The sequence below is a fragment of the Microcaecilia unicolor genome, chromosome 6, assembly GCF_901765095.1.
Source record: "Microcaecilia unicolor chromosome 6, aMicUni1.1, whole genome shotgun sequence".
In the NCBI taxonomy this organism is placed as follows: Eukaryota; Metazoa; Chordata; class Amphibia; order Gymnophiona; family Siphonopidae; genus Microcaecilia; species Microcaecilia unicolor.
In genome coordinates this window covers 62526399-62552518 of record NC_044036.1, presented here as the reverse complement: position 1 = coordinate 62552518, position 26120 = coordinate 62526399, and the positions used below count along the sequence as shown (strand labels likewise).

The 26120-nt window shown below is 43.8% G+C and overlaps 1 protein-coding gene across 1 annotated transcript in view; it reads right to left on the bottom strand.

Annotated features, from left to right (window-relative positions):
* The window catches only part of WDR63 (WD repeat domain 63), a 153140-nt gene that overhangs the window by 52894 nt on the left and 74126 nt on the right, over nucleotides 1–26120 (bottom strand). Inside the window, exons 8-11 of the mRNA XM_030206324.1 lie at nucleotides 17095–17211; nucleotides 13372–13562; nucleotides 7210–7334; nucleotides 707–796 (exon numbers count right to left, since the gene is read on the bottom strand). Of these exons, the coding sequence (XP_030062184.1) occupies nucleotides 707–796; nucleotides 7210–7334; nucleotides 13372–13562; nucleotides 17095–17211 (523 nt within the window). The remainder of the gene's footprint in view (nucleotides 1–706; nucleotides 797–7209; nucleotides 7335–13371; nucleotides 13563–17094; nucleotides 17212–26120) is intronic.

The window sequence follows — 26120 nt, the reverse complement described above, 5'->3', positions numbered from 1 at the left end:
CCTTGCGAAACGTCCTGATGGAGGGGCGGGGAAACCCATATTATCGAAACAAGATGGACAAGATAACTCTTTCTTCTAGGGGACCTTCCTTGATAAAGCGTCTAGCGAAACACATGCAGTGTTGGAAGAAGAGTGCCCCTATAGCTGATAAGAGTTTCTTCTTTAAGATGAGTATTGAATATATGTTAAAATTAAAAACGATCTGATGAAACATTTAAAAGTAAAGATATAAGGAAATTTATTAAAAGGAGGTGGAGGATATTGAGCCGATGACGATTGGAGTACATAAGTCTCTGCATGTGAGTTGATGGATGCAGTGCGGTACAACTGAGGTTCATGATCCAACACATTTTTTGGGGATGAATCAGAGTGATATTCATAAAGATTAATTGCATATCCTAAGATAACACAGTATTTTATAAACAGTGCATGTAAATTGCCACTCTGCCTGTGCTCTGCCTAAATCCTGCTCCTTAACATGCCTACAATGCAGGATGTACAAAAGTATGTACCTTCTTGGCACCGCATATACTTTCACACATGTAACCCCTGGGGAAATGTTAGAAAACCCCTTTTATGTACATAACGAAGCCCTTACATGTGATAAATCTTTTATAAAATTACCTCACAATGCAAGATACAAAAATCAAAAAAGAGCTCTGAATAAAACTAGAAAAATGCAGACAAATGAAAGAAAAAGCAGTACCTGTCCATTTATACAGCCTCCAGCTATGATATTGGGATCACTTGGACAAAACTGAAAGCAGAAAATGTCGTCAGGACATTCAAGTATCAACTGCAGAAAGGAAAAACAATTATATGAGAACAATCAGTCCTTCAGCCTGATAATATAGCACAAGCATGGAGCACTACAGATCTGTTGTGTGCAACATAACATGCTTCTTTTTACCTCTGTGTTTTCTTTTCATTGGTTTTATAGTTGAACAAATGTCTTCTTTTTACTTTATATTTATTGAACTATTAAATACAACACCAAATACAAACACTTATTTAAGTAACCCAGAAAAAAACAATGCATTCTATGTAATTCCAAGTCCCCAACAATATGGAAGCAGCGTGCCAGAGAAACTAGAAATGCAAGAAATCAAACTGCAAAACAAAGAAAGACACATCCTCCTAACTTAATAAAACGAGCCCTCCTGCAGAATCCATCCCATCACCTAATTTGAAATACCGGCCTTTTAGCTTCAATGATTCTGGGGTCATTTTACTGAGCTGGGGGGGGGGGGGGGGGGCGCTGAGAGGCAAGGGGAGATGCTGGATGACCAGCTGGGGAGGGAGGAGAAGGACAAATGCTGGTCCATGGAGGGTGCGGGAAGAACAAATGCTGGACCATGGAGGGGGAGGAAGGAGAAATGCTGGTCCATGGGGGGGGGGGGGGGGGGGAGACAAATGATGGACTATGGGTGGGGAAGGAGAAATGCTGGGCTGTTGAAGGAGGGAGAGGGCAGGAAAAATACTCTAGTATCAAGTGCAGCACCTGGACCCTAGAGACTGATGCCTCTGATGCTGATGTGGATGGATCAGACTTAGAAGTGCTGTAGATCTTTTCTCATTGTTCTTATTTATTTATTTATTATTATTTGTTAACTGCCTTTATGAAGAGATTCACCCAAGGCAGTGTACAGCAGGTCTCAGAAAGCAACAAGGCAAACGATCTGCAAAATCCAACGTGGAAAACAAACCAGCAGATCAGTATGATATCCAAAAAGACTTTATTGAGGATACCGTGTATGAAACAAATGCCCGACACAGGCCGTGTTTCGCCCAACAATAGGGCTGCGTCAGGGGCTAGTCTGTATCTTTCTTAAATAAGATCGGTATCAAATTATATGTCAAAACAAGAATATAAGGAATCTTCTTCATAAAAAACCAGCATGAGCAGCATAAAATAGGATATCCTGGATGACGCCAGATAGACAATGAATAGCCTGCTAGTCTGTATCTTTATTATTTAAGAAAGATACAGACTAGCCCCTGACGCAGCCCTATTGTTGGGTGAAACACGGCCTGTGTCGGGCATTTGTTTCATACACGGTATCCTCAATAAAGTCTTTTTGGATATTATACTGATCTGCTGGTTTGTTTTCCACAGTGTACAGCAGGTAACATAAAACTTACAATTTTGTTAACAGAACAACAATAGTAAAATAACCAAGAATAAATAAATACAATAAATGAGGCAAACTTTAAAACAGTAAACTGAAACCTAATAATAGAACTACTGTGAAACAGTACACACTTAACAGCACTGGAATTCAAATACCAGAGATATAATATGATGTTAGCATAATATTAATGATACACCTAATAAGCATGCATTAGAACATTCAACAACAGATTTTCTACAATACGGTTTACCATATAGCTGAGGGACCAACAGCAAATACGTGATGGGAACAAGATGCGTGGTACAGAGTCAGTTGGGATAATTTAATGTTTAGCTAAACTCAAGGCAAGTTTTTTGTATAGTTAAGCAAGAGATAAGGAACTAGTCCAGGTGCAGAATGAGTGTATAGTCAGTCGCTGTATGTATTAAAAGCTTGGGAGAAGAGCCGGGCTTTCACCTGCTTCCTGAAGTAGAGGTAGTCTCGAGTTATACGTAGCCCCTCTGGGAGTAAATTCCAGTTTGTGAGAGCTACTCCTGAGAAGGCTCGCTGGTGGGTAACACATCGTACAATTTCTTTTGACGAGGGTACAGATAGTGATGATTCTTGAGAGGACCTCAGAGGTCTTAAAGGTGTGTAAAGGGCTAACTTATTCTTTTTGTCTGAGGACATTGAATATCAAACACAGAGTTTTAAATTTAGCCCTGTAAGGTACTGGTAGCAAGGGTAGCTTTTGCAGGAAGGGTGTGATGTGGTTACACCACTTGCAGCCTTCTATCAGTTGTGCTGCAGCATTCTGAATTAGTTGGAGCTGACACAAACTTTTTGGTTTGGCCAGTGTACAGGGCATTACAGTAGTCTAGTCATGATGTTATCATGGCATTGACCACTGTGGTCAGACTTGTCTTTTCAATATATGGAGAGAGATTTCACAGCTGCCATAGGTGATAGAGACAATTTTCAATGGTTGTTTGAATTTGCGGGATCAGAGTGAGTGATGAATCTAGCAGTATCCCAAGATTCCTGACCTGTGATTTTTTTTATTTTATATTTATTCATTTATAGACAATTATCAAGACAACTCTTGGAAATAGAAATACAGGCAATAATTGAATACAGCAAAACAATATTTCATATAAAAATAAATCCCTCCTTAGACCACAAAAAGGAAATAGGGGAAGGAGACAGTCAAAATATATAGGAGATAAACAGAAGATAACAATAGCTTAACACAAGGCTTAACAGGTACAATCTCAAGATCATATACTAATACACAGGATTAGTTATTGTATCCACTATAACTTCAAGTTCAAAAAGAAGCGTAACTGCTCTGGAAAAAAAAACTACATACTCAGATTGAGCATATCTGATCCTAATTTGCAGGGAAAAGTCAATAGGAAAGTACACCCCAAATCCTTGACCTCTTTGGGCTCATCTTCGAAAGAGAAGGACGCCCTATTTTCGACATAAATCGGAAGATGGATGTCCTTCTCACAGAAATGTCCAAATCGGTATAATCGAAAGACGATTTTGGACATCTCCAACTGCACTCCGTTGCAGGGACTGCAAAAGTTCAAGGGGGCGTGTCAGAGGCGTAGAGAAGGCAGGACTTTGGCGTGCCTAACACTTGGATGTCCTTGACCCATAATCAAAAAAAAGAAGGATGTCCCTGATGAACACTTGGACGTTTTCACCTGGACCTGTTTTTATTACGACTAAGGCATAAAAATGTACCCAAAATTACCACATGACCACTGGAGAGAATCGAGGATGACCTCCCATTACTCCCCCAGTGGTCACTAACCCCCTCCCACCCTCAAAAAACATCTTTAAAAATATTTTATGCCAGCCTCTTTGCCAGCTTCAAATGTCATACTCAGGTCCATGACAGCAGTACAACCGGTCTGCAATCTCCAAAATGGAAAAACAAAAGAGCAGATCAATAAGAGAGAAATATCAATTTATTATATGACAAAAATATTCAGTGTCGGGCTGATTCTGAATATTTTTGTCATATAATAAATTGATATTTCTCTCTTATTGATCTGCTCTTTTGTTTTTCCATGACAGCAGTATGCAGGTCCGTGGAGCAGTTTTAGTGGGCGAGTGCACTTCAGTCAGGCGGACCCTGCCCCATCCCCCCCCCACCTGTTATGTTTGTGGAGGAAACAGCAAGCCCCCCAAAACCCACCACAAACCCACTGCGCCCACATCTAGGTGCCCCCCTTCAACCGTAAGGGCTATGGTAGTGGTGTACAGTTGGGGTAGTGGGTTTTGGGGGGCTCAGCACACAAGGTAAGGGAGCTATGTACCTGGGAGCATTTTATGAAGTCCACTGCAGTGCCCCCTAGGGTGCCCAGTTGGTGTCCTGGCATGTCAGGGGGACCAGTGCACTACAAATGCTGGCTCCTCCCACGACCAAATGGCTTGCATTTGGTCATTTCTGAGATGGACGTTCTTGGTTTCAAAAATCACTGAAAATCAGAAATGTCCATGTCTAGGGACGTCCATCTCTAAGGATGACCAAATTTAAGGATTTGGACGTCCCTGATGTTATTTTCAAAATGAAAGATGGACCTCCATCTTGTTCTGAAAATACGGGTTTCCCCGTCCCTGGATTGGGATGTTTTGCAAGGATGTCCAAATTGAAACGTGGACGTCCCTTTTGAAAATGCCCCTCCAAGTCTCATTGAGAGGAAAGCTTTCCTCCTCTTTTGGGTAATTTTAGCAACATCCAGGTAGATTCTTATCTTCTGACCATAGAAAAGATCTTAAGAGTATCTATTGTTTCATTACAGAATTAACATCTTGTTAAAAAAACATAGACACTGTGGATTCAATGATACACTCCTCTAAAATAGCAGAAATATTTTTCAAATTCAGTGATGGTTCAGGCTCCGAACCAACTATTTCACCTTGGACATTTTTTTAAAGAAACTGGAAGATAATAAATCTTATTTACTGGAGGCAAAGCATCAGGGGAAAACTTCAATATTTTAACTAAATACTTTTTGAAGATATCCAAGGAAGAAGTGGCCAGAGCTTTTGGAAAATTCAAAATTTGTAAATTGAGCCTCCTATTATAGTTTTCCAAAGACTCAATCTTCCTATTCACAGCCACAGCATTCTTAAATTCTTGCAGACTTTTAACCTCTGAACGAATTTGTTCAACTTGACCCAAAAAAAATCAGTTTTCAATGTTTCCACTGTCTTACTTAAGGAATCAAATTTCCCAGCCAAGGTTGTTACCTCCTCCGTTGATGTCTTCATCACAATAGAGTTCACAGTTTGCAGAGCAGTCCAAATGGACTCCAGAGTTACCACCATGGGGGCCTCCAAATGGCCACCAGTTGATTCATCCGACAGCAACTCCTCAGCTGGATCTCCAACCCCACGTTGTGCAACTGATGCAAACACTTCTCCAGTGTCGGTGCAATCTGGATTTTTTATCTATCTGCTGGGCACGGTGGGGAACACTTATGCAGGCCTCAACTGAATATTGGTAGGGACCCACATAAGGGATGCAGGTGCCCTCTCGCTACCAATTTCAATCCCCCCTCCCTCCCATCACCTGGAACATCCTCCCCTCCAATCTGCCCTCCCTCCCTCCCTCCAACCCTCCTCCCCCAGATTCCCCCCCTTTCCAATCCCCCTACTAAAGTACTGCAAGGCTGCTATTAGAAGTCGCAGCAGCCATTTTCCAGAGGCAGTTTTTAGGGGCAGATCCCCACTGGACCACCAGAGATTTTTGGTAGTCCCGGGGGGAGGCTGTTGTCAGTGGGTGGGAGAAATGGGTATGGATTGGTGGAGTTGGGAGTGGGGATCATGCCTCATTGGGGGATGAAAAGAAGAGGGATCAGAATTGGGGGATGATGTACTTCTGTGATAGGTGGGAGGGAGGGTTGGTGACACTTCAGGCCACACCAGCCAATATTCAGACCAGTGCTCCTGGCCTCTGACCCTTTGTTTCTGTTTATGCCTTCCTTTTGAGTACTGTGAGGAAAGAAGGAAGATGCCTTTTTTTACCTCGGTCCTGCCAGTGAGCTTATCTTCTCCTCCTTGCTTTTTACCATACATATTGTCACATACACATTCATTTAGATATACAGACTTACCCACCCACATCTATTTACCAGTTTTTCAGCAACTAGGCACAGCTCTCCTGATCTGAAGGATTGAGTTATTCAATTCAGAAATACTCTCTGTTTGGAAGAATCCCTGGTGCAAATATATCTTCAATCCTATGACTTTGTTGTAGTGGGAACTGAGCCCAGTTCCCCAGGCTGTCAGCTCAACGAACTAACCATTAAGCTATTCCTCCACCATTAGGCTACTACTCCTACACAAATGTGTACATACACATGTAAAAGTCAATATTCTAGCTGCACACTATTCTATAAATGTGACAGCCTGTAGTTTGAAGGTGGGCATACACATGGGTGAAGTCTGGGCAGAGTGTAAGCGAGGTGCACAGTTATGTACATAAATTATAGAATAATAAAATTTATGTGCATCTTTTAGCAATTCAGGCGTGAGCATTACACCAAATCTATGGCTGGTATAAGTGCTCACACCTGAATTATAGGTGTGTATTTAACTGTTACTTTTCTTTATACAGTAGGCACCACATAGGCATCTTCTAGGTGTCTAAAAAAAGGCACACTGGTATAGAATTGTCCTCTTGGTATACTCATTCTTCTACTGCTTGAGTTGGCCTTGAAATGTATAACTTCTAAAAGTTCTTGTGCTAGGATAAAGACTATGGTCTAAAAACAGTCCTATAATTATGATTTTCTTTGTTCAGGTCCAAGTGGAAGTAAAAGTTGGCACATGAAGGAGTGAGTTCCTACTGAAACCCAAGCATCTTTGTTTTAAAACTTGCAAGAGGGACAGAAAATATGTGGTACAGTCAACTGTTCTTTGTATAAAACATTCTTCTTGTCAGGATCACCTCAATGTGGTTGTTTCTTGTTTCAGGTTTTCATTAAATTTGTCAGTCATAACATTCCAACCTAGTTCTAAGCTGTGGAGCTTTTTCCTAATACTTTGTGCAATAATAACTCCCAGCAGACTGAGATACCTGAGGGTGTATGGGGTCAGTAAAGCTCCAGATAAGAATCAGTGATGGCGTCAAGCGCAATTTAGCTGACATGTTTATTCGATCTTCAAAGGTAAGGCATTCTGTCACTGCCACTGCCACTAACCCTGAGAAAAGAAAAATATTAGTTTAGGTTTCAGGAGTAAAACTTATGTCTGTCAATCTATATTTTGAAGTTCCATATCCTCCAAGCTATACATTCACTAAAAATGCTTTAAAGAAAGTAATTTTGCAATGATATGTTAACGTCACTGTAGGAGTTGTCTGCTTGGCTTGGAGTAACATTAGAAGTGAGGCTCTCCCTACTGGAGCACTTAAGCATGACTCCTCCTTCCCTCCCACCAAGAAGCCTCATTAAACACCATAAAAAGTAGAACTAATTTTTAAAACAAGGTACTGTGTCCCAAATTATAGCCTTCTATCATTAGGAGAAATATTCATGTACAATAATACTCTGCTATAATCTGTAGTAACAGTGGTGTAGCCAGGAATGTTTATCAGGGGGTGCATCTCCTGTGTTCCCCCCAGTACCTTAAAATCATCTCCGCTCCAGTCTTCGCCCGGGCAGTGGCAGCAGCAAACATAGGCTACCTGCGGCCTGCATCAGGACTTGCTCTCTGAACATCCCGCTCATCACAAAACAGGAAGCTGCAACAGAATGGGCGGGACGATTTTGAAAGAAAGTCCCGGTGTAGGCCACAGGCAGCCTAGGAGTGCCGCTGACCGGACAAAGACTGGAGCGGAGATGATTTTAAGGAATGGGCAGGGAGCCAGCTCTGACAGGGGGTGTGTATGTAACACATGCACCTTGAATAAATATGCCACTGTGTAGCACTCCTCTTTTAAAGGTACCTGTATGCTCTTACAGCATGAGTTTCTCTGAGTTCAGCTCTGAAACAGATACTTAACCAGCTCTGCCCATAGCGTTCCACAATACAGTGGTTTCAAAATAAGTAACATATAATAGCATTATTGGATTGGTGATTTTGGAAAACACTAACTTTAACATTCTACTGGACTATGTGATTTTCATTTATATGGAAATCCTTCATTGTAATCATGTTTGGCTTCCTTTTTTTATATTATTACAACTATATATAAATTTTACTCCCAGAGGGGCTACATCTAACTTGAGACTACCTCTACATCAGGAAGCAGGTGAAAGCCTGGCTCTTCTCCCAAGCCTTTAATACATAGGGTGACTGACTATACACCACTCTACACCGGGACTAGCTTGCTACACACACTGTAACTTAGACCAGTTTCTTATGTTGTTTATGTTTCTGAAAATTTGCTTAATCAACTTCTGGTGAAGTGCAGCTAGCGAGAAGTTGCACTAAACTTCCTAAGGGTGACACTATTACCCATAATCATAGCAGGTGACCTCAACCTGGTTATGGACACAGGAATAGACAGATCTAGCAGGATGGGACACCACCATGATGTGGGTCCCCAGATAAAAGAGATATGCTGAGAGTACAACCTTAAAGACATTTACAGACAAATACACCCTAACACCCGAGACTACACCTGCTACTCCTCCAGCTATAACTCCTATTCCAGAATACATTACTTCCTGATAGACTACAGTCTGGAGAGAGACATTAAAACATGTGAAATTTGCTTAATCATTAGCTTGGACCATGCCTTAATACACGTGGAGGGGCATAATCGACCGCGAACGCCTATCTCCATGGGCGTATATGTCCGAAAACGGGTACGTGAAGAGGCGGGACAGACCATATTTTCGAAAGAACGTCCTAATCCGAGCCATTTGGTCATGGCAGGGGCCACGATTCGTAGTACACTCGCCCCCCTGACATGCCAGGACACCAACTGGGCACCCTAGAGGTCAGTGCGGTGGACTTCAGACAACGCTCCCACATGCATAGCTCCCTTACCACGGGTGCTGAGCACCCAACCCTCCTCCCCCAAAACCCACTACCCACAAATGTACAACACTACCATAGCTCTTAGGGGTGAAGGGGGCACCTACATGTGGGTACAGTGGGTTTTGGAGACCTCCCATTTACCAGCACAAGTGTTACAGGTAGGGGGGATGGGCCTGGGTCCACCTGGCTGAAGTGCACTGCGGTATCCACTAAAAGTGCTCCAGGGACCTGCATACACGCAGGCCTCTAGGACTTGTTGCTGCTATATAACATTGGCACACCAGTTGACACCTGAAGACTAATCTCTCTGAAAACATCCTTTATTGGAATAAGCACGCTTACTCACATTTAACTGCAGATCAGAGGTTGTGCCCCACTGGCAAAGAGTTTTCCTGGTACTGAGATTAGCAGTAGGTCAGAGCTGGCAGAATGGTGTACAATGCTCTCTGTCAGCAACATTCAAGGTAAGAACTAAGTTCTGTAACGTGGCTAACACGTGAAAGGGATCTAAAACTGGTTTACAAAAATGGCCACTACCTCATGGACTACCGGAAACAAAATAGGGCACACTCTGATCCAGTAAGCAGGGGGAAAAGCACCATGGAAGTAGAGCCTACCAACTACCAACATCGTGAGCATTTGCCACAAGCTAGTGGAATCACGGAGCCCAATACCCTACACCAACCACAATGCATTGCTGATGTGACTCTGCAGTGCACATAACAGAAAAGATGTCACACTCACCCGAGAGCCACATCAGAACCAGGGAAAGGCTGTCACAGGATAGAACACATTCTGCTGTCATGGAGATGGGTACGGCATTTGAGGCTGGCATAGAGGCTGAAAAAAAAGTTTTTAACATGGGGTTTTGTTTTGGTGGGAGGGGGTTATTGACCACTGGGGGAGTCAGGGGAGGTCAGTCCTGATTCCCTCCAGTGGTCATCTGGTCAGTTGGGGCACTTTTTTGGGACTTGTTCGTGAAAAAAAAAGGGTCCACAAAAAGTGATCCAAAATCGCGGTAAAAACGCCTTTTTTTTTCGATTATCAGCTAAAGACGGCCATCTCTCCTCGGCCGATAACCACTCCCCAGTTCTGCCTTCACCACGCCTCTGACACGCCCCCGTCAACTTTACCCGTTTCCGCGACGGATTGCAGTTCGAAACACCCAAAATCGACTTTCGATTATACCGATTTGGGTGCCCACGGGAGAAAGACGCCCATCTCCCGATTTGGGTCACAATATAGGCGTTTTTCTCTTTCGATTATAAGCAGGATAGAATTACACAGCATAAGGAAGCACTTAATGACACAGGAGATGTGGGAGAGATTGTACTTTTGGAGGCCATGAAAGTGGTGATTCGAGGGAAATACATTGAGATGGGAACTAGGGAGAAGGAGGCCCAGAAAAATAGGAATAGGCTAATGCCTTAAGGGAGGCACAGGATGCGCATAAGGAGAAACCCATAGAAGAACTCACCTCTCATGGTCTTTGTGGCCCTCTGTTTTAGTTGGGATGCTGGGAGTCTATTTTCCCTCCCTGCATATATGTCCTCACCCCTGCCCATTTGCAGATCTCCCTTGAATGTCCTGGCTGTGTATTTCACGCCTAAGGTCCATTGGGTAGGTTGGCATATCTAACATTACAATAATTCAATTTTGAACCAATGAAGGCATGAAACAAAGTATGCACTGAATTAAAGACAAGAATACTACGAACTGTACAAGAATCATGGATGGTGGAGATGCTTGTCCAGTAATCCACAAAGCAATAGTCTTATTTGGGTTCAGCATAAGATGATGCTCATTCAACCAATGAACCAATGGAAAACATTATCTAAACATGACAGAAGCAGAGACAAATCCGGAGAACTACTAGAAGTATAATGAAGAATGAGAATATCATATGCACAAACATAAGTACTTAAACCAAAGAATTGAATTAAGGAAACAAGAGGACTTAAATAAATATTAAATAAAATAGGGGAGAGGATAGAGCCTTGAGGGATTCCATATCGCAAAAAATACAGACCTATTTGAATATCAGATCAAAAAACTTTAAAGGAACAACTCTGAAGAACTGAAGTAAAGCATTTTAACACAAGACGACCTAATCCAATAGCTGAAAGATGTTTTAAGAGAAGACTGGGATCAACGACATCAAAGGCTGCCGATAAATCCAATGACACAGACAAAGCAACCAAACCTTCATCAAATTTTTGATGTAGTTCACTCAACAGGGAAGCCATAATTATTTCAGCACTGAAGCCAATTCTAAACCCAGACTGTCTGGGTGTAGAGTTAGCATGTAATTGAAGAAAAGCAATATTTTCCATCAATTTAGCCAAAAATGGTAGATTCGAGATAGGACGATAACGCACTGGTCCTCAGGATCAGGGCTATGCTTTTAATGATTGGTCCACTTATTGCAGTCTTAAGTACATTTGGTATATAACCATCCTGCAAACACTTTTGAAATAAGTTGTTGAGCCACAGGAAGAAGATTCAGAAATAGAACTTTAAACCAAGAAAAAGGGAGAGGATCTAATTGGCAAGTGGTGATATTCATACCAATTACGTATTTTTAAGCAAAGAAAGTGAAGGAAGGTTAAAAGAAGACCATTGCGAGGACGAGACAGTAGAAGAACACAAGAAGTCTGTTGAGGTAGTACCTGAAGAAAACTTTGTTGATTATTTGTAACAGAATAAACTAAAGAGAAGTGCAAGGTAGAAATCTTGTTAACAAAAAATTGTGCCAGAGAATCTGCAGTAGGTGTAAATTGCTTTTCTTGATCTGAGGCAGAAAAAGTAAAAGTAGTAAATAGACAAAATAATTTCTTATTCAAGTTAGAGGCCTCACAAATTTGTTTAGAATAATAAATTCTCTTAGCCACTTTAAGTTGGGATACATAAAATTGCTGTTGTTTACAATACTGCTGAGCAGATGGCGTCTTATTTTTCCTCCATAGCCGCGGCCAGCAGCAGCGGTAGAAAGCATGCAGGCTCGGCCCTTCTTTCCCTCTCAGCTCTGGTCCCGCCTTCATTTCCTGTTTCCGCGAGGGTGGGACCAGAGCTGAGAGAGACAGAGAAGGGCCGAGCTTGCACACTTTGTACTGCTGCTGCCGGCCGCCGTAACCCCGAAGAGGTAAGTCAAGTGACTTTTACAATTCAGAGGGAGGGGGCATGGATCTGGAAGGGAGGGAGGGAGGTAGGAAGGGAAGGATGACGACCCTGGAACTGGGAGGGAGGGAGGGAGGTGGCGGATGGAGGGGGGAGCGGCGGCAGCAAACTCGGGGGGGTGGAGGGGGAGCAGTGGCTGCGGCGACCTTGGGGGGGGGGATCGAGAGCTAAAGTGGCTCCATTCCAATGTCTCTCACTGCGTTATTAACCATCTCCTGATGTCAGGCATGCAGGCTTCTACTGCGGGAGAGTGACGTCAGGAGATGGTTACGATCCCAGTGAGATACATTGGAATGTTGCAGGAGCAAATTATTATGTGTGTGTGTGTATATATATATATATATATATATATATATATAAAGAATGAATGAATGTGTTTCATATAGGTTGTTTATGTTGGATTATTTATACTTCTTGGTTTGTATGTTCTAATGTTTTAGGCGGTATTTAATTGTGTGGATGTTACAGCTATTGATAGAAGCTTGTATATTATTGTAAGCTGCTTTATGCAATTCACTGGAAAGGTACTCCTACAGAAAGCAAAGCCTAATTAACTAAGGGCTTCTTTTACAAATCCACACTAGTGATTACCATGCAGCAAATGAGAGGAAGTCCATAGGAATCGAACAGGCTTCCTCTCATTTGCCACACCGGTAACTGGTAGCGCGGCTTTGTAAAAAATGCTCTAAATACAAGTTACAACTTTCACTCTGCAGGAAAACTTACTCTGAAGTGTAAAGGTAGCAGCAGTTAGCCTGAATCACAACATCACAATAAAATACAGTGCCAACATAGGTCTTAAATTAGACTTTCCTGTCCACCATGCAGTTACTTATGATTTCCTGGTTATTTATATCTAAGTCCAGGTGTTAGGGGCATGCCATTATGTCTATCAGTCAGATAATTTTTCCAATGCAATATTTTGTTGCTAATTTTTGTTAAGAAGCATATTTTCAAATTCTTGCATGGTACAGAAAACTCCAATGGCTTTGTTAACATATTTATAAAAGATAGGCAGAAAATTAGGAATTGTGTGACAAAAAAAAGAATGACATTTTTTGTCTGCAAACATTACCATAAATAGTTGGGTGCCACTTAATACAGCTTATGGTTTTCTCCTTGCTATAATGCAAGTCTGTAAAAGACTGGTATTCCTTAAACTGAGTATCAGACTTGCTCCCATATAAGCTTTCATCTTCTGCTAATGCTTTCCAGTCATCAAAAAATGCATTAATAATTTCATTTTGCTGCAATGCCAGTTCTAACCTGTTTTGTGAAGGGAAACAAAATGATTTAACTATTGAACAATCAGGAGTCATATTTTAGTATAATTATATACTTTAATAAATGTTCATCATGAACATATTTTTCTACATGAAGCATAACACTGTGAGAACTACAAACATATTCTTCATTTTGAGGAATACGCTTTTGAGCATCCTGTGACCTAGAGGCAGATTAAAATGTACTGTTATAAAATTACACATCAAGGCATAGCTACGTGAAAATTTATAAAATAGTTTCACTTGCCTTCTATGCATAAAAATCTTATTTTCCATGAAACAGAGAAAAATGTAGGCAGATAAAGACCATATGGCCTATCCACTCAGGCCATCCAGGCCATCTGCTCTCCCTGTCACTCCCTTAGAGATCCTAAGTACTTGTCTCAAGCTCTCTTGAATTCAGATACTATTTTTGTCTCCACCACTTCCATCGTGAGGCCGTTCCATGAATTCACCACCCTTTCTGTGAAGAAGTATTTCCTCAGGTTACTTCTGATTCTATCCCCTTTCATCTTCATCCTATGCCCTCTCATTCCAGAGCTTCCTTTCAATTGAAAGAGATTTGCCTTCTGTGCATTTATGCCACAGAGGTATTTAAATGTCTCTATCATATCTCTCGCCTTTCTTCCAAAGTATACATATTGAGATCTTTAAGTCTGTCCCCATACGCTTTATGACAAAGACCAGTGACTATTTTAGGAGCTGCCCTCTGGACCGACTCCATCCTGTTTATATCTTTTTGAAGGTAAAGTCTCCAGAATTATACACAATATTCTACATGAGGTCTCACTAGAGTCTTATACAGAGGCATTATCATTTTTCCTAGTGATCATTTCTCTCTCTATGCAACTAAGCTTTCATCATCATCTTTTCTACCTGCTTGATCACCTTAAGATCATAACATACGATCACACCCAAGTCCCGCTCCTCTTTCGTGCACAAAAGTTCTTCATCCCCTAAACTGTACCATTCCCTTGGGTTTTTGCAGCATAAATGCATGACCCTGCATTTTTTAGATTAAGCTGCCAAATTCCAGACCATTGCTCTAGCTTCACTAAGTCCATCCTCATGTTATCCACACCATCTGGAGTGTCTACCTTATTGCAGATTTAGTATCATCTGCAAAGAGGCAAACCTTACCAGACAGACTTTCAGCAATATCACTTATAAAAATGTTCATCTCATGCATGGAATTGTAAGTAGGAGGCATCACTTGAAGTAAATCAACTGAAACTGAGGTGTTGAAATCTTTTCTTGTCAATGTCAAAATGCATGTTACCATCTCAGAGAGTGTTTTGTGCTTCATATTTTTGTGTAATTTAGGGGCCCTTTTACCACTATCACATGCTTACTACAGCAAAAAAATGCCTTACTGCAGGGGTGGATCTAGGGGCTAATCATCATAGCTGCATTGCCATGCATTGCTTACGGTAGTGCTTGAGCCCTTGCCATCTACATAACAGGTGGTGGTAGGGGCTCACATGCTAACGGGAAAATACGTGCATTACCATCAATAAGGGAAATCGACCATTTTACCCCTGTGGTAAAAATGGCCTTAGCCTGCGGGAATGATCCAGGTAAGGGGGCGCTAAGGCCACTTTTTACCACAGTTTGGTAAAAGAGCCACTTAATTTTTATTAATTTTCATACAGAACCAAACTTCAGCAAAACAAGCTAACACTTCAAGAAACATAAGCTGTCATCAGCTTACTACACTTTTATAGATTTTTATTCCAACTAACCTTTTCAACAGTACAATCTCCCCCTACCCTACTTTCCCTTCCCCAGTGCCTCCCTCCCAAATCCTGCTATCTCCAGTCTGCAAGCACTCAGTCACACAACCTCTTCCAAACAGGGTTCCACTGCTCTCTCACCTTTTCTCTTTCCCTTGCAACTTCGCTGTTAACATCTCTACTTCCATCATATACTTGACTTCAGCCCACCACTTCCCTTCACTTGGGGCAATGGGGCTCCCTGTCAGCATAAGTTGTTTTTCCAGACTGGCAGGTTTCATATCTGCATGTAACCCTGGTCTCACCAAGTAGTTCTGGGCACCAGCTAGCTCTTTGGGTTAGGTACCCGAACCAGGGCCACAAACAAAAGTTTTATTTTTACTGAGCTGGGTGCAGGCTGGGACTGGGATGATCCTGGTAGGCTGTAGGGTTTTAAACCACACTTTTATTCCTTTCTTTAATAGACTGAGATTTTTTAGCGAGCACTAATGATTAGCACACGCTATTCCTATGGGCATCTCTAGTGTTTAGGACGTGCTAATCACTAGCGTGCACTAAAAACGCTACCGTGGTTTAGTAAAAGACCCCCTTAGTGCCAAATTTAAGACTTTTGGTGTAAAGTTTAGAAGTCTCTTGTAAATCTTACAGTATTTACATATTTACAGTATCCACCAGTCCACCAATACCCATCCTTCATGGCAGAGCAATCCAAGGCTGTGGTTCTCTGCTTTCTGCAGCAAGCTATCCCCCTCACTCAGGATCAGACCTCCCTATCTGTCCTTCCTCCAGAGATTCACTTCCACAAGCTGCTGCCTCTGGAACTCAACAGGCTCTTCCTAGTCTTCTCTTGGCTGGGTTAACCATTTCTACTCACCCAGAGCACACTTCACACTCCAGTTAATGCTTTAATTCAGCTTTAGGTTATTGGGCCAGTCCAGGATACCCCCTCTCCTCAGGGGTCTTGGCGAGGGTGGGGGGGGGGGGGTGAAGACAGCCAAAGACCATGTGCTCATTAAGATAACAGTTGTTATTAACTCTTAACACCGCCCCCCTATGACATCCCCTGTCATTCAACAACCAGAAAGATTTCCCACTGCAAGTTCCCTACAAACCACTCCCTTGGCCTTGGTTCTCTACCCACCATTACACACCAACCCTCCCCCCCCCCCCTGAGAATCTAGAGAGTTCTCTATATCAGTTTTAGTAATCCCCTGGGGAAATTTCTAAACTCAGTTTACTAGGGGATTACATGCAGATATACAGAACCAACTTCTTCTTGTATGCACTCTCAGAACTTCTGAATGATTGGATAGGACCCAGAATATGAGACAACATGCCGTTTTGCCCGCACTCCCTCAAACACCCATTACGAGTAGCATACCCCATTGCCTTTAACTTGACAGGGGTCGTATATCCTTTAGTATGAATTTTATACTGCTGTCCTACAATGTGAACTGACAGGGAACACCTTCCATAATTCACCTAAATCTGACCCCCCCCCCCCCCCCGGGCCTCTTCATTGCAGTTCTCCCCCAGTTCCCTACCCCAGGCCACTAATGCATCTAGAGCCACCCCCCCCATCATGAGGGTACCCCTTAAAGCCTGATATATCCTCCCTACTCTGCCCTTAACTTGTACCATCACATACATCTCTCCCTCCAACTGTGCTTCATCATTTTAATGTACATGAACTACTGCAGCACCATGAATTTCAAATCTAAGAATGCCTCCCAAACCAGACCTTCTACACAGATAGCATTCTGTACACACACTTCTCTTTACCTTAGACATGCAGAGTTTATAAACTTGTTCAGTTTTTTAGAAGACAGAAGCTGTTTTTTCTCTTCGTCTGAAAACTCTCTAGGTAGGTACTGTGTACAGGCATTTTTTGGATAAGTCCTAGATTATGAAACAAATTTAAATAAAAATTAGTTCATCAGAAATGAAAACTGTTGTAGGTGATACTTTTGTTTACTAGACTAACAGTACATTTCTGATTAGAATTCTGCAGCTACATTTCCTTCATCATCATGCAATGTCAATATTCCACACATTTATTTCCTATTGCTGATTAAACAATGACAGTCAGTGCAACAGTAGGTTGGGCTAGTTTGTCTTCCAGACTTTAAAGGCGTAGAATCCAACTCCAACAATCCATCCCCTAAGCACCATTTTTTAAGGTTGATTTCTCATGAAAATATTATAAATAGCCAATGGAGTTCTTGTGGCTGTTATCCCCTCTTTTGGTGGAATGAAATCCATAGCTGAAGACAGATGATGCTAAGAAAAATTAGAGAACCTAACAAATTTGGCAACATAATAATAATAATAATAATAATAATAATAATAATAATAATGAGTGTTTTCAATTACTGAACATCATGAATATTTGCTCCAAAATGTTCGATATTTTCTCTTTATGAGCCTCTTCAATTATATTTATGTGCCAGATTTAGACATTTTTCTACTGGTATAGTCAAAGAAAGGCTCATCTACATACTAATACTTAACAAAAAGGAATAATGCAAGCATAAAATTCTGCAATAACCATGGGGCCTGAGGACTAGCGAATATTGGTGAATTTTCAAAAGTATGTGCATACTCACCCCAGGGAATTTATGCATTGCACTTTACCATGCACAAATTTTCTGGGCCTGTTTATTCTCATATATACATGTTTTCTAAAGTATGCATAAAAATGCAAAAATCTTCTCATTCCTGACCCAGGAACACCTCTGCTTAGTTCAGGTACAGTTATGCATATTCAGGCTGTATAACATTATATGCATGTGGCATGCACAATTTTATGAATAACTATTTCCATGCATAAAACACTGCTTTATGCACCTATATAGCTTTCTGAAAATTTGCTCTTTGTCCATAGGGAAAAATGCTTAGTAAATAGGACTCTATGTGAGAACTTATCTTTGGTGAATTAAATTATTACAAGTAGTTGAGCTTAATTGAAGGGATGATTCCTTAGGGTAATTTTAAAAGGCATTTCTGTAGGTAAAACACTCACCTATAGCAGGTGTTTTCTAAGAACAAATAGGATACGTGGTCTCACATTTGATTCTTCATGTGAGCCATTATGTAGGAACCACTTTCCAACTTGATTACCACAGCTTTTGAGAACTATGCACCCCGCATGCGTGTGCTATCCCACCTGCCACTGTTGCACAGGATCTAGCCAGTTAGGTGTGTAGCTTAAAGGATACAACTCCAAATTGGAGGAGGGAGGGTATGTGAGACTATCCAGCTTATTTTCAAAAGTGATCACCGGCCATTTCCTGACATAAATCAGGAGATGACCGGCGATCTCACAAAAGCGGCCAAATCGGTATAATCGAAAGCCGATTTTGGCCGCCTTCAACTGCACTCTGTCGTGGAAACGGCCAAAGTTGACGGGGGCGTGTTGGAGGCGTGGTGAAGGTGGGACAGGTGCGTGGTTATCGGGCGAACAGAAATGGCCGGCTTTCGCCGATAATCGAAAAACAAATAGCCGTTTTTAGCGAGCAATTAGGGAACTTTTTTGGACCCTTTTTTTTCACGACCAAGCCTCAAAAAGGTGCCCCAATCGACCAGATGACCACCGGAGGGAATGGCGGATGACCTCCCAATACTCCCCCAGTGGTCACCAACCCCCTCCCACACTAAAAAACTAAAAATAAAGCACTTTTTTGCCAGCCTCTATGCCAGCCTCAAATGTCAAAGGGCTATGGTAATGGTGTAGAATTGTGGGGAGTGGGTTTTGGGGGGGCTCAGCACCCAAGGGAAGGGAGCCATGCACCTGGAAGGTATTGTAATTTGTTTCTTACTTTTTAGAAGTGCCCCCTAGGGTGCCCAGTTGGTGTCCTGGCATGTCAGGGGAACGAGTGCACAACAAATGCTGGATCCTCTCACGACCAAATATCTTGCATTTGGCTGGGTTTGAGATCGCCGGCAGTAGTTTCCATTATCGGCGGAAATCAATGCCGGCCATATCTAAAACTGGCCAAAATGCTGAGATTTGGCCGGCCTGACCGTATTATCGAAACAAAGATGGCCGGCTTAATTTCGATTATAGGTGTGGGAAATATGGGTGATCCTCTGTTTTGGGTGTCCTCACTTCAATTAAGGGTGATAATGATAAACGTCCGCAGCTGCTTGCACTTGCTTTATTGGCACCTCTTTAAAACAGCTTACTCTGTGTTGCACTTCAGAGGTATTTCTTTACATTATGGGGTGGCATTTGAAAGCGTTTGCGCTCCAGTTATAGTAAACCTTGTTTTTCCCACTGTATGCTTGTGTACACTTGTTTGTTAGTGGTTTTGGTTTTTGTTTGTGTTGGGGGGGGAGAACTGTTTTGCCAATTCTTGAAAGATAACTGGTGTGTGGGTTTGGTTTCAGACTGGATGTTAGCTGGTAGCTTAGCATATACTCTGCATTTTCTACTTGCAATCAGCTCTCCATTCTCTACCCTCCAGGAGTTCATTGTTGTGTGTGATGTGCTCCCTCACTGCCCCCAATTCTCTTTCTCCTTTGTTGAAGCAGGCAGCTTCTGGTCCCTTGGAGCCAACAGATTCTTGCAGCACAAGTTCAAGGTAAGTTCATACCTCTCACCCACCTCTTCCCCTTCCCAGGGGCGTAGCCACGGGTGGGCCTGGGCGGGCCCGGGCCCAGCCACTTTTCCTCCAGGCCCACCCATCCATGATCCCACATCTCCACCTTCGTTCTGGAGCGCTGAAATTTGAAGCAGCGCTGCGCTCAGTTCGCCTCGCTCGACGACGCCGGTCATAGTCACGCTGCTCCTGAGCCGCGGCAGGAACAAAAACAGGCGCTTTACCGAGCCGCCACTTCAGTTCAGCTTCAGCCGGCATAAGAAAAACAAGCGCGGGGCCGCGCCGCTGCAGGCATGCTCTGCCTGTCCTCTGCCCCCAGAACGGGAAATTGACGTCAGTGGGGGCAGAGGATGGGAGAGCCGACAGCGCATGACTGAAGGCTGCTGCGGGCGGCCCCGCGCTTGTTTTTCTTCTTGTGTTGATGACGCTGCTGCTGCTCCTGTTTCAGAGGGCCAGAGAGTGAGAGAGGAAACGTGGTTGGTAGGGGAAGGGTGTCCGAGAGAGCAGAGGGGAGAGAAAAAAAGAAGATGACGCTGGAGAGTACAGAGAAAGATGGGGAGAGAGGGGACATGGAAAAGAGCAGGGGAGAGAAAGAGGGGAGAGCCAGAGAGAGATGGGGAGAGAAGGGACATGGAAACAACAGGGGAGAGCCAGAGAAAGAGGGAACATGGAAAAGAGCAGGGGAGAGCAAAAGAGAGATGGGGAGAGAAAGAGGGGGCATGGAAAAGAGCAGGGGAGAGACAGGCTGCTAGGAAAAAGGAAGGTGAACAAAGGGGATACCCTGACTGGTCAGATGAAGAGACAAAAGAGGAGAAATGCTGAATAAAAGGAGGGTGAAAGAGGAAAAATGCTAGAAGAAGGGGCAGAAAGAGGGAAGATGCTAGATGGAAGAGGGGTACAGAGAGAGAGACAGATGAGTAGCAAGATGGGGGAGAGAAGGAGGGGACATGGAAAATGGCAGGACAAAGAGAGAGCAGCTGCTGGAGAGAAACTGGGGGAGACCTTAGCTTGTCAATTGGAGAAATGCTGGATGAAAGGAGGGAGAAAGAGGGAAAATGCTGGAAGGAGGGAGCAGAAAGAGGGAAGACGCTGGATGGAAGGGTAGGAAGAGAAAGAGGAAAGCCACTGGTAGGGTGGGGGGGGGGAGAGAGAGGGCATGCTGAATGGAAAAGGGTAGAGAGATAACTGTCTAGAAGGAAGGGGAGATAGAGGGAGACAATGGATGTAAGGAGAGGGAGACAATGGATGGAAGGATTGGGAGAGGGCAATGGGTGGATGGATGGAGAGAGAAAGAAAGAGGGATGACACTGGATGGAAGGGTAGGAGAGAAAGAGGGAAGGGCACCCGCTCAGCTGCCAGTCCAGGACTCCAGTCCAGCCCACCACCATCATGTGCACGCCATGCAGTGCATGTTTTACAGGAGGGTTGCGGAGCGGAGGTGAAGAGCACGAGCCTGGCCCTGGAAGGTTCTTCTCCATGATTTGACATTATTTCGAGGCGAGCAGCAGCAGCAATAGGAGCCAGTAATAAAAATTTAAGTACTTTTTTTTAATCATAATTTTTAACATTGTGTGACATGTGCTGTGTAATTTATTTTAAATTGAGCTAGCTGGGGCCTGCTGCCTGCCTGGGGCTGGTGGTCACTATTAAAATTTATTGCTGGGGAATTTCTGGGTGGGGACAGGCTCCTCATTGCCTTGGGTAATATGGGTGGGACTATATATATATATATATATATATATATATATATATATATATATATATATATATATATATAGTGCCCACACATATTAGCTCTGGGCCCAGCCAATATATCAGGTCTGGCTATGCCACTGCCCCTTCCGCTATGTAGGTGCTAAACAAACACTTCTTGCATCTTGCAGGATAGCTGGTCAAGAGGAATGCAAGAGACAGCAGTGGACTGTAATACACTGGACTCTGAGAGCCATGATTGGTTCTACCCAATTCATTGTACAGATGTCATGTTCTGTATTGGACATGTTCGGTTGTGGCTGCCTGTGGGGTGAGGGACGGGAAGAGGCCCCTCTTGTGTGTGTGCATCCCTCATGGGCAAGGGCTCCCCATTCTGTCTCTGTTCTTTGGATTTAAATCTTACCTCTATTTTCACCAGGTTCACGGGTATCCCACAGCAGGTAGTTTGTTCCCGCTTTCCACCTCATGTGTCTCCCCGCTAGGTTCCATGCTCCTTTTTGTGGTGAATCCCAGTCCCCTTTTAAGAAGTGCCCACCCATTGTCAAGGTTGTTGGGGTGGGGAGGGGGGAGTATATATGCACTGAATTTCTTTTCCATATTATTCAACACAATCCTACATTCCTCCATAGTTATGCAACAACAACATTTCTAAATTCTAGTCTGCAAACTATTTTCAAGGTGGCCACAGGTACTGAGCCCTTAAGTCATAGTGAAAGAGAGGGTTTCTGGTTACAGTTCCTAATTCAAGTTACCTGCAGGTGGCTACAGCCTTGTGGCTGCAGTGGCCTAGTGGTTAGAGCACCAGTCTTGGAATCCAGAGGTTGCCAGTTTAAATCCCAATGCTGCTTCTTGTGACCTTAGTCAAGTCACTTAACCCTCCATTGCCTCAGGTGCTAACTTAGAGCTCTCCAGAGTACCTGAATGTAACTCACCTTGAACTACTACTGAAAAAGCTGTGAGCACAACCCAAATAAATACAAAAATATATATTTATGTCCCCTAACCTGTGCCCTTCTGTACCTGTTGTATTATATTGTAATTGTGATGAAGTAAATATCCATCTAATGCTTTTACCATTGCTTTCCCTTTTCTCCTCACCACTATATACCAGTGCTCAATGTGAAAAGATGACCCAGCTGTTTGTAGCTCCTTTGTGGCCCCCATCAATGTGGTTTGGTTGTGGGTAAGTGTGTCTGGTGATCAGAGAGCAAACATCGTCTAGCCGCTACCTATGCTTATCTGCAACTCTGCACTTGGCAGCTCACTAGTGCTAGACAACATACCTATTATTTACACAACTCTGTGCTGTGGGGCTGTATGATAAGGAGGGGGGGGGAGAGCCTGGATGGGCATTTGTGTTCCTCAACAGAAACACCCACCCAGCCTCCCCCCTTGCCATACAGCCATGCAGTTTGGATGGAACAGGTGGCCTTCTGCATGGCCACTCATCACACATATGTACCAAAGTTTATTTGTCACAGTTCACCTGTCATGCAATCCATATTGCTGCCTCCTTTCACATCAACCCAAGCATTTGATAATATGTAGTGCACAAAGTAGAGACACACACCCTGTTATATGAAAAATATTAACCTTCTATTTCAGAACTCACAAACTATAACGTGGTACATAAATATTGCCATACTGGGAAAGACCAAAGGTCCATCGAGCCCAGCATCCTGTTTCCAACAGTGGCCAATCCAGGTCAGAATACCCGGCAAGATCCCAAATATGTACAAAACATTTTATACTGTCCAATTTCCCCCCCCTCCCCCCCAAATGTCCCTCAATGATGGTCATGTCCTCTCTGAATGGCCATGTACACCAGGCTAATGAGCAGCACCAGGAGCAGCCTCACTGCCCTATGGTGCTGCTCATTAGCCTGCCACATTGCCCCCATCTCCTGCCACATTGCCCCCATCTCCTGCCTCATTGCTGACACCTCCTGCAGCAACTGATTTTGGGTATTGAGCAACTGGTTTTGCCCATCAACCAGTTGCTGTAGGAGGCGCAGTGCTGGGGCAGGGGATGGGGGTGGGGATGGGGTGGAGAGGGCGGGGGGTGTGGGCCCTTCATCATCCCCCTCAAGGGGAGGCATGTCTGCCCAGGCCTCCTCCTCTTCCTCCAGCTGGGCCTCCTCCTCCTCCTCCTGCAGCTGGGGCTCCTCCTCCTGCAGCTGGCCCTCTTCCTGCAGCTGGGCCTCCTCCTCCTCCTCTTCCTCCAGCTGGGCCTCCTCCTGGTGCCGCTGGTGCCCTGTGTATGTAACAGGATTGTTTTTGCCATCAGCACATCCAACATAGCTTACATAGTGCAGGAGGTGGCTGGCCTGAGGCGGGGGATGGGGTGTGAGATGCATGAGATGAGATGACAGGGAACCCTGGATGCTGGTGTGACTCAGAGTACACAGGCAGACCACACTCAGTGCTCAGCAGCATGTTTGCATTATGATTTGTGACTATGGTTGGCTGACTATTTTGGGTTTGTAGGTTGTGGTTTTTTTTTTTTTGGGGGGGGGGGGGGGGTTGGAAGCACATAACTGTACTATGAGGCACTGACATCCACTAAGAGTGGGACCTCAGGCAGGAATACCATGAAACGGTATCCACCCCAGAAAGGGGGATACAGAAATGAGGCATGCCATCTCATTCATCTCACAGGAGGGTATTTGGAAGTAGCAGCCATACCTCAGGCCTTGATCTGGGACAGAGGTGTTATGACTTAACTAGTTGCTTATTAGTCACATGGAAACTGATATTGTAGAGGACATTTGCATTATGAAATACATTTACAAATGAGTAAAGGTGCCCTGTTTATAATACTTACGTTGATCCCTGAGACGCCTTCTCACTGCCCTGATCATGTGAGGGCTCTGTAACCGGATGCGCCGGTACCTCCGCCGGAGGGACTCTAGGTCCCTCCTGATACCAAATCTTCTGCAAGATATAAGTTTGTACACCAGGAGTCAGGGGATGGCCCTTCTTGCCTTCAGCACACAAATTCATTTGTAAATCAACTAGAAGAGATTCAGAACACTGATTGGGGGGGTGGGGGACGTGAGGAAAGAGAGAACCATTTGTGTGCAGTATTGTAGGGATGTGGGAATGTTTTTTTCTAGTACCTAGATTATATTAATGAATGTGCATGTACACATATCACTGATTACCCTTGAATGCAGACTACAGTTTGTGCTTACAATGCTGAGGGAGCTCTTAAATGTGTAGCTACGGGGGGGGGGGGGGGGGGGGGGGGGGTGAAACACTTACCTCTGTAGCCTGTCCCTGATCTCACCCCAGGTTCGGATGCAGCGAGCCTTGGGGGGCAGGTGGTGGTGGTAAGGAAAGAGTATACGCCTGTGCTTCAAGCACAGGTGTACTAGCATCAGGTTCTCAGCCACAGAGAAGTTGGGCTCCCTTCTCATCGCCATATTTCTAATTGAAGAACGGAAGGCGTTTGACAAAGTGCCGCACGAAAGACTCCTGAAGAAATTGCAGAGTCATGGAATCGGAGGTAGGGTATTATTATGGATTAAGAACTGGTTGAAAGATAGGAAGCAGAGAGTAGGATTGCGTGGCCAGTATTCTCAGTGGAGGAGGGTAGTTAGTGGGGTCCCGCAGGGGTCTGTGCTGGGTCCGTTGCTTTTTAATGTATTTATAAATGACCTAGAGATGGGAATAACTAGTGAGGTAATTAAATTCGCCGATGACACAAAATTATTCAGGGTCGTCAAGTCGCAGGAGGAATGTGAACGATTACAGGAGGACCTTGCGAGACTGGGAGAATGGGCGTGCAAGTGGCAGATGAAGTTCAATGTTGACAAGTGCAAAGTGATGCATGTGGGTAAGAGGAACCCGAATTATAGCTACGTCTTGCAAGGTTCCGCGTTAGGAGTTACGGATCAAGAAAGGGATCTGGGTGTCGTCGTCGATGATACGCTGAAACCTTCTGCTCAGTGTGCTGCTGCGGCTAGGAAAGCGAATAGAATGTTGGGTGTTATTAGGAAGGGTATGGAGTCCAGGTGTGCGGATGTTATAATGCCGTTGTATCGCTCCATGGTGCGACCGCAGCTGGAGTATTGTGTTCAGTACTGGTCTCCGTATCTCAAAAAAGATATAGTAGAATTGGAAAAGGTACAGCGAAGGGCGACGAAAATGATAGTGGGGATGGGACGACTTTCCTATGAAGAGAGGCTGAGAAGGCTAGGGCTTTTCAGCTTGGAGAAGAGACGGCTGAGGGGAGATATGATAGAAGTGTATAAAATAATGAGTGGAATGGATCGGGTGGATGTGAAGCGACTGTTCACGCTATCCAAAAATACTAGGACTAGAGGGCATGAGTTGAAGCTACAGTGTGGTAAATTTAAAACGAATCGGAGAAAATTTTTCTTCACCCAACGTGTAATTAGACTCTGGAATTCATTGCCGGAGAACGTGGTACGGGCGGTTAGCTTGACGGAGTTTAAAAAGGGGTTAGATAGATTCCTAAAGGACAAGTCCA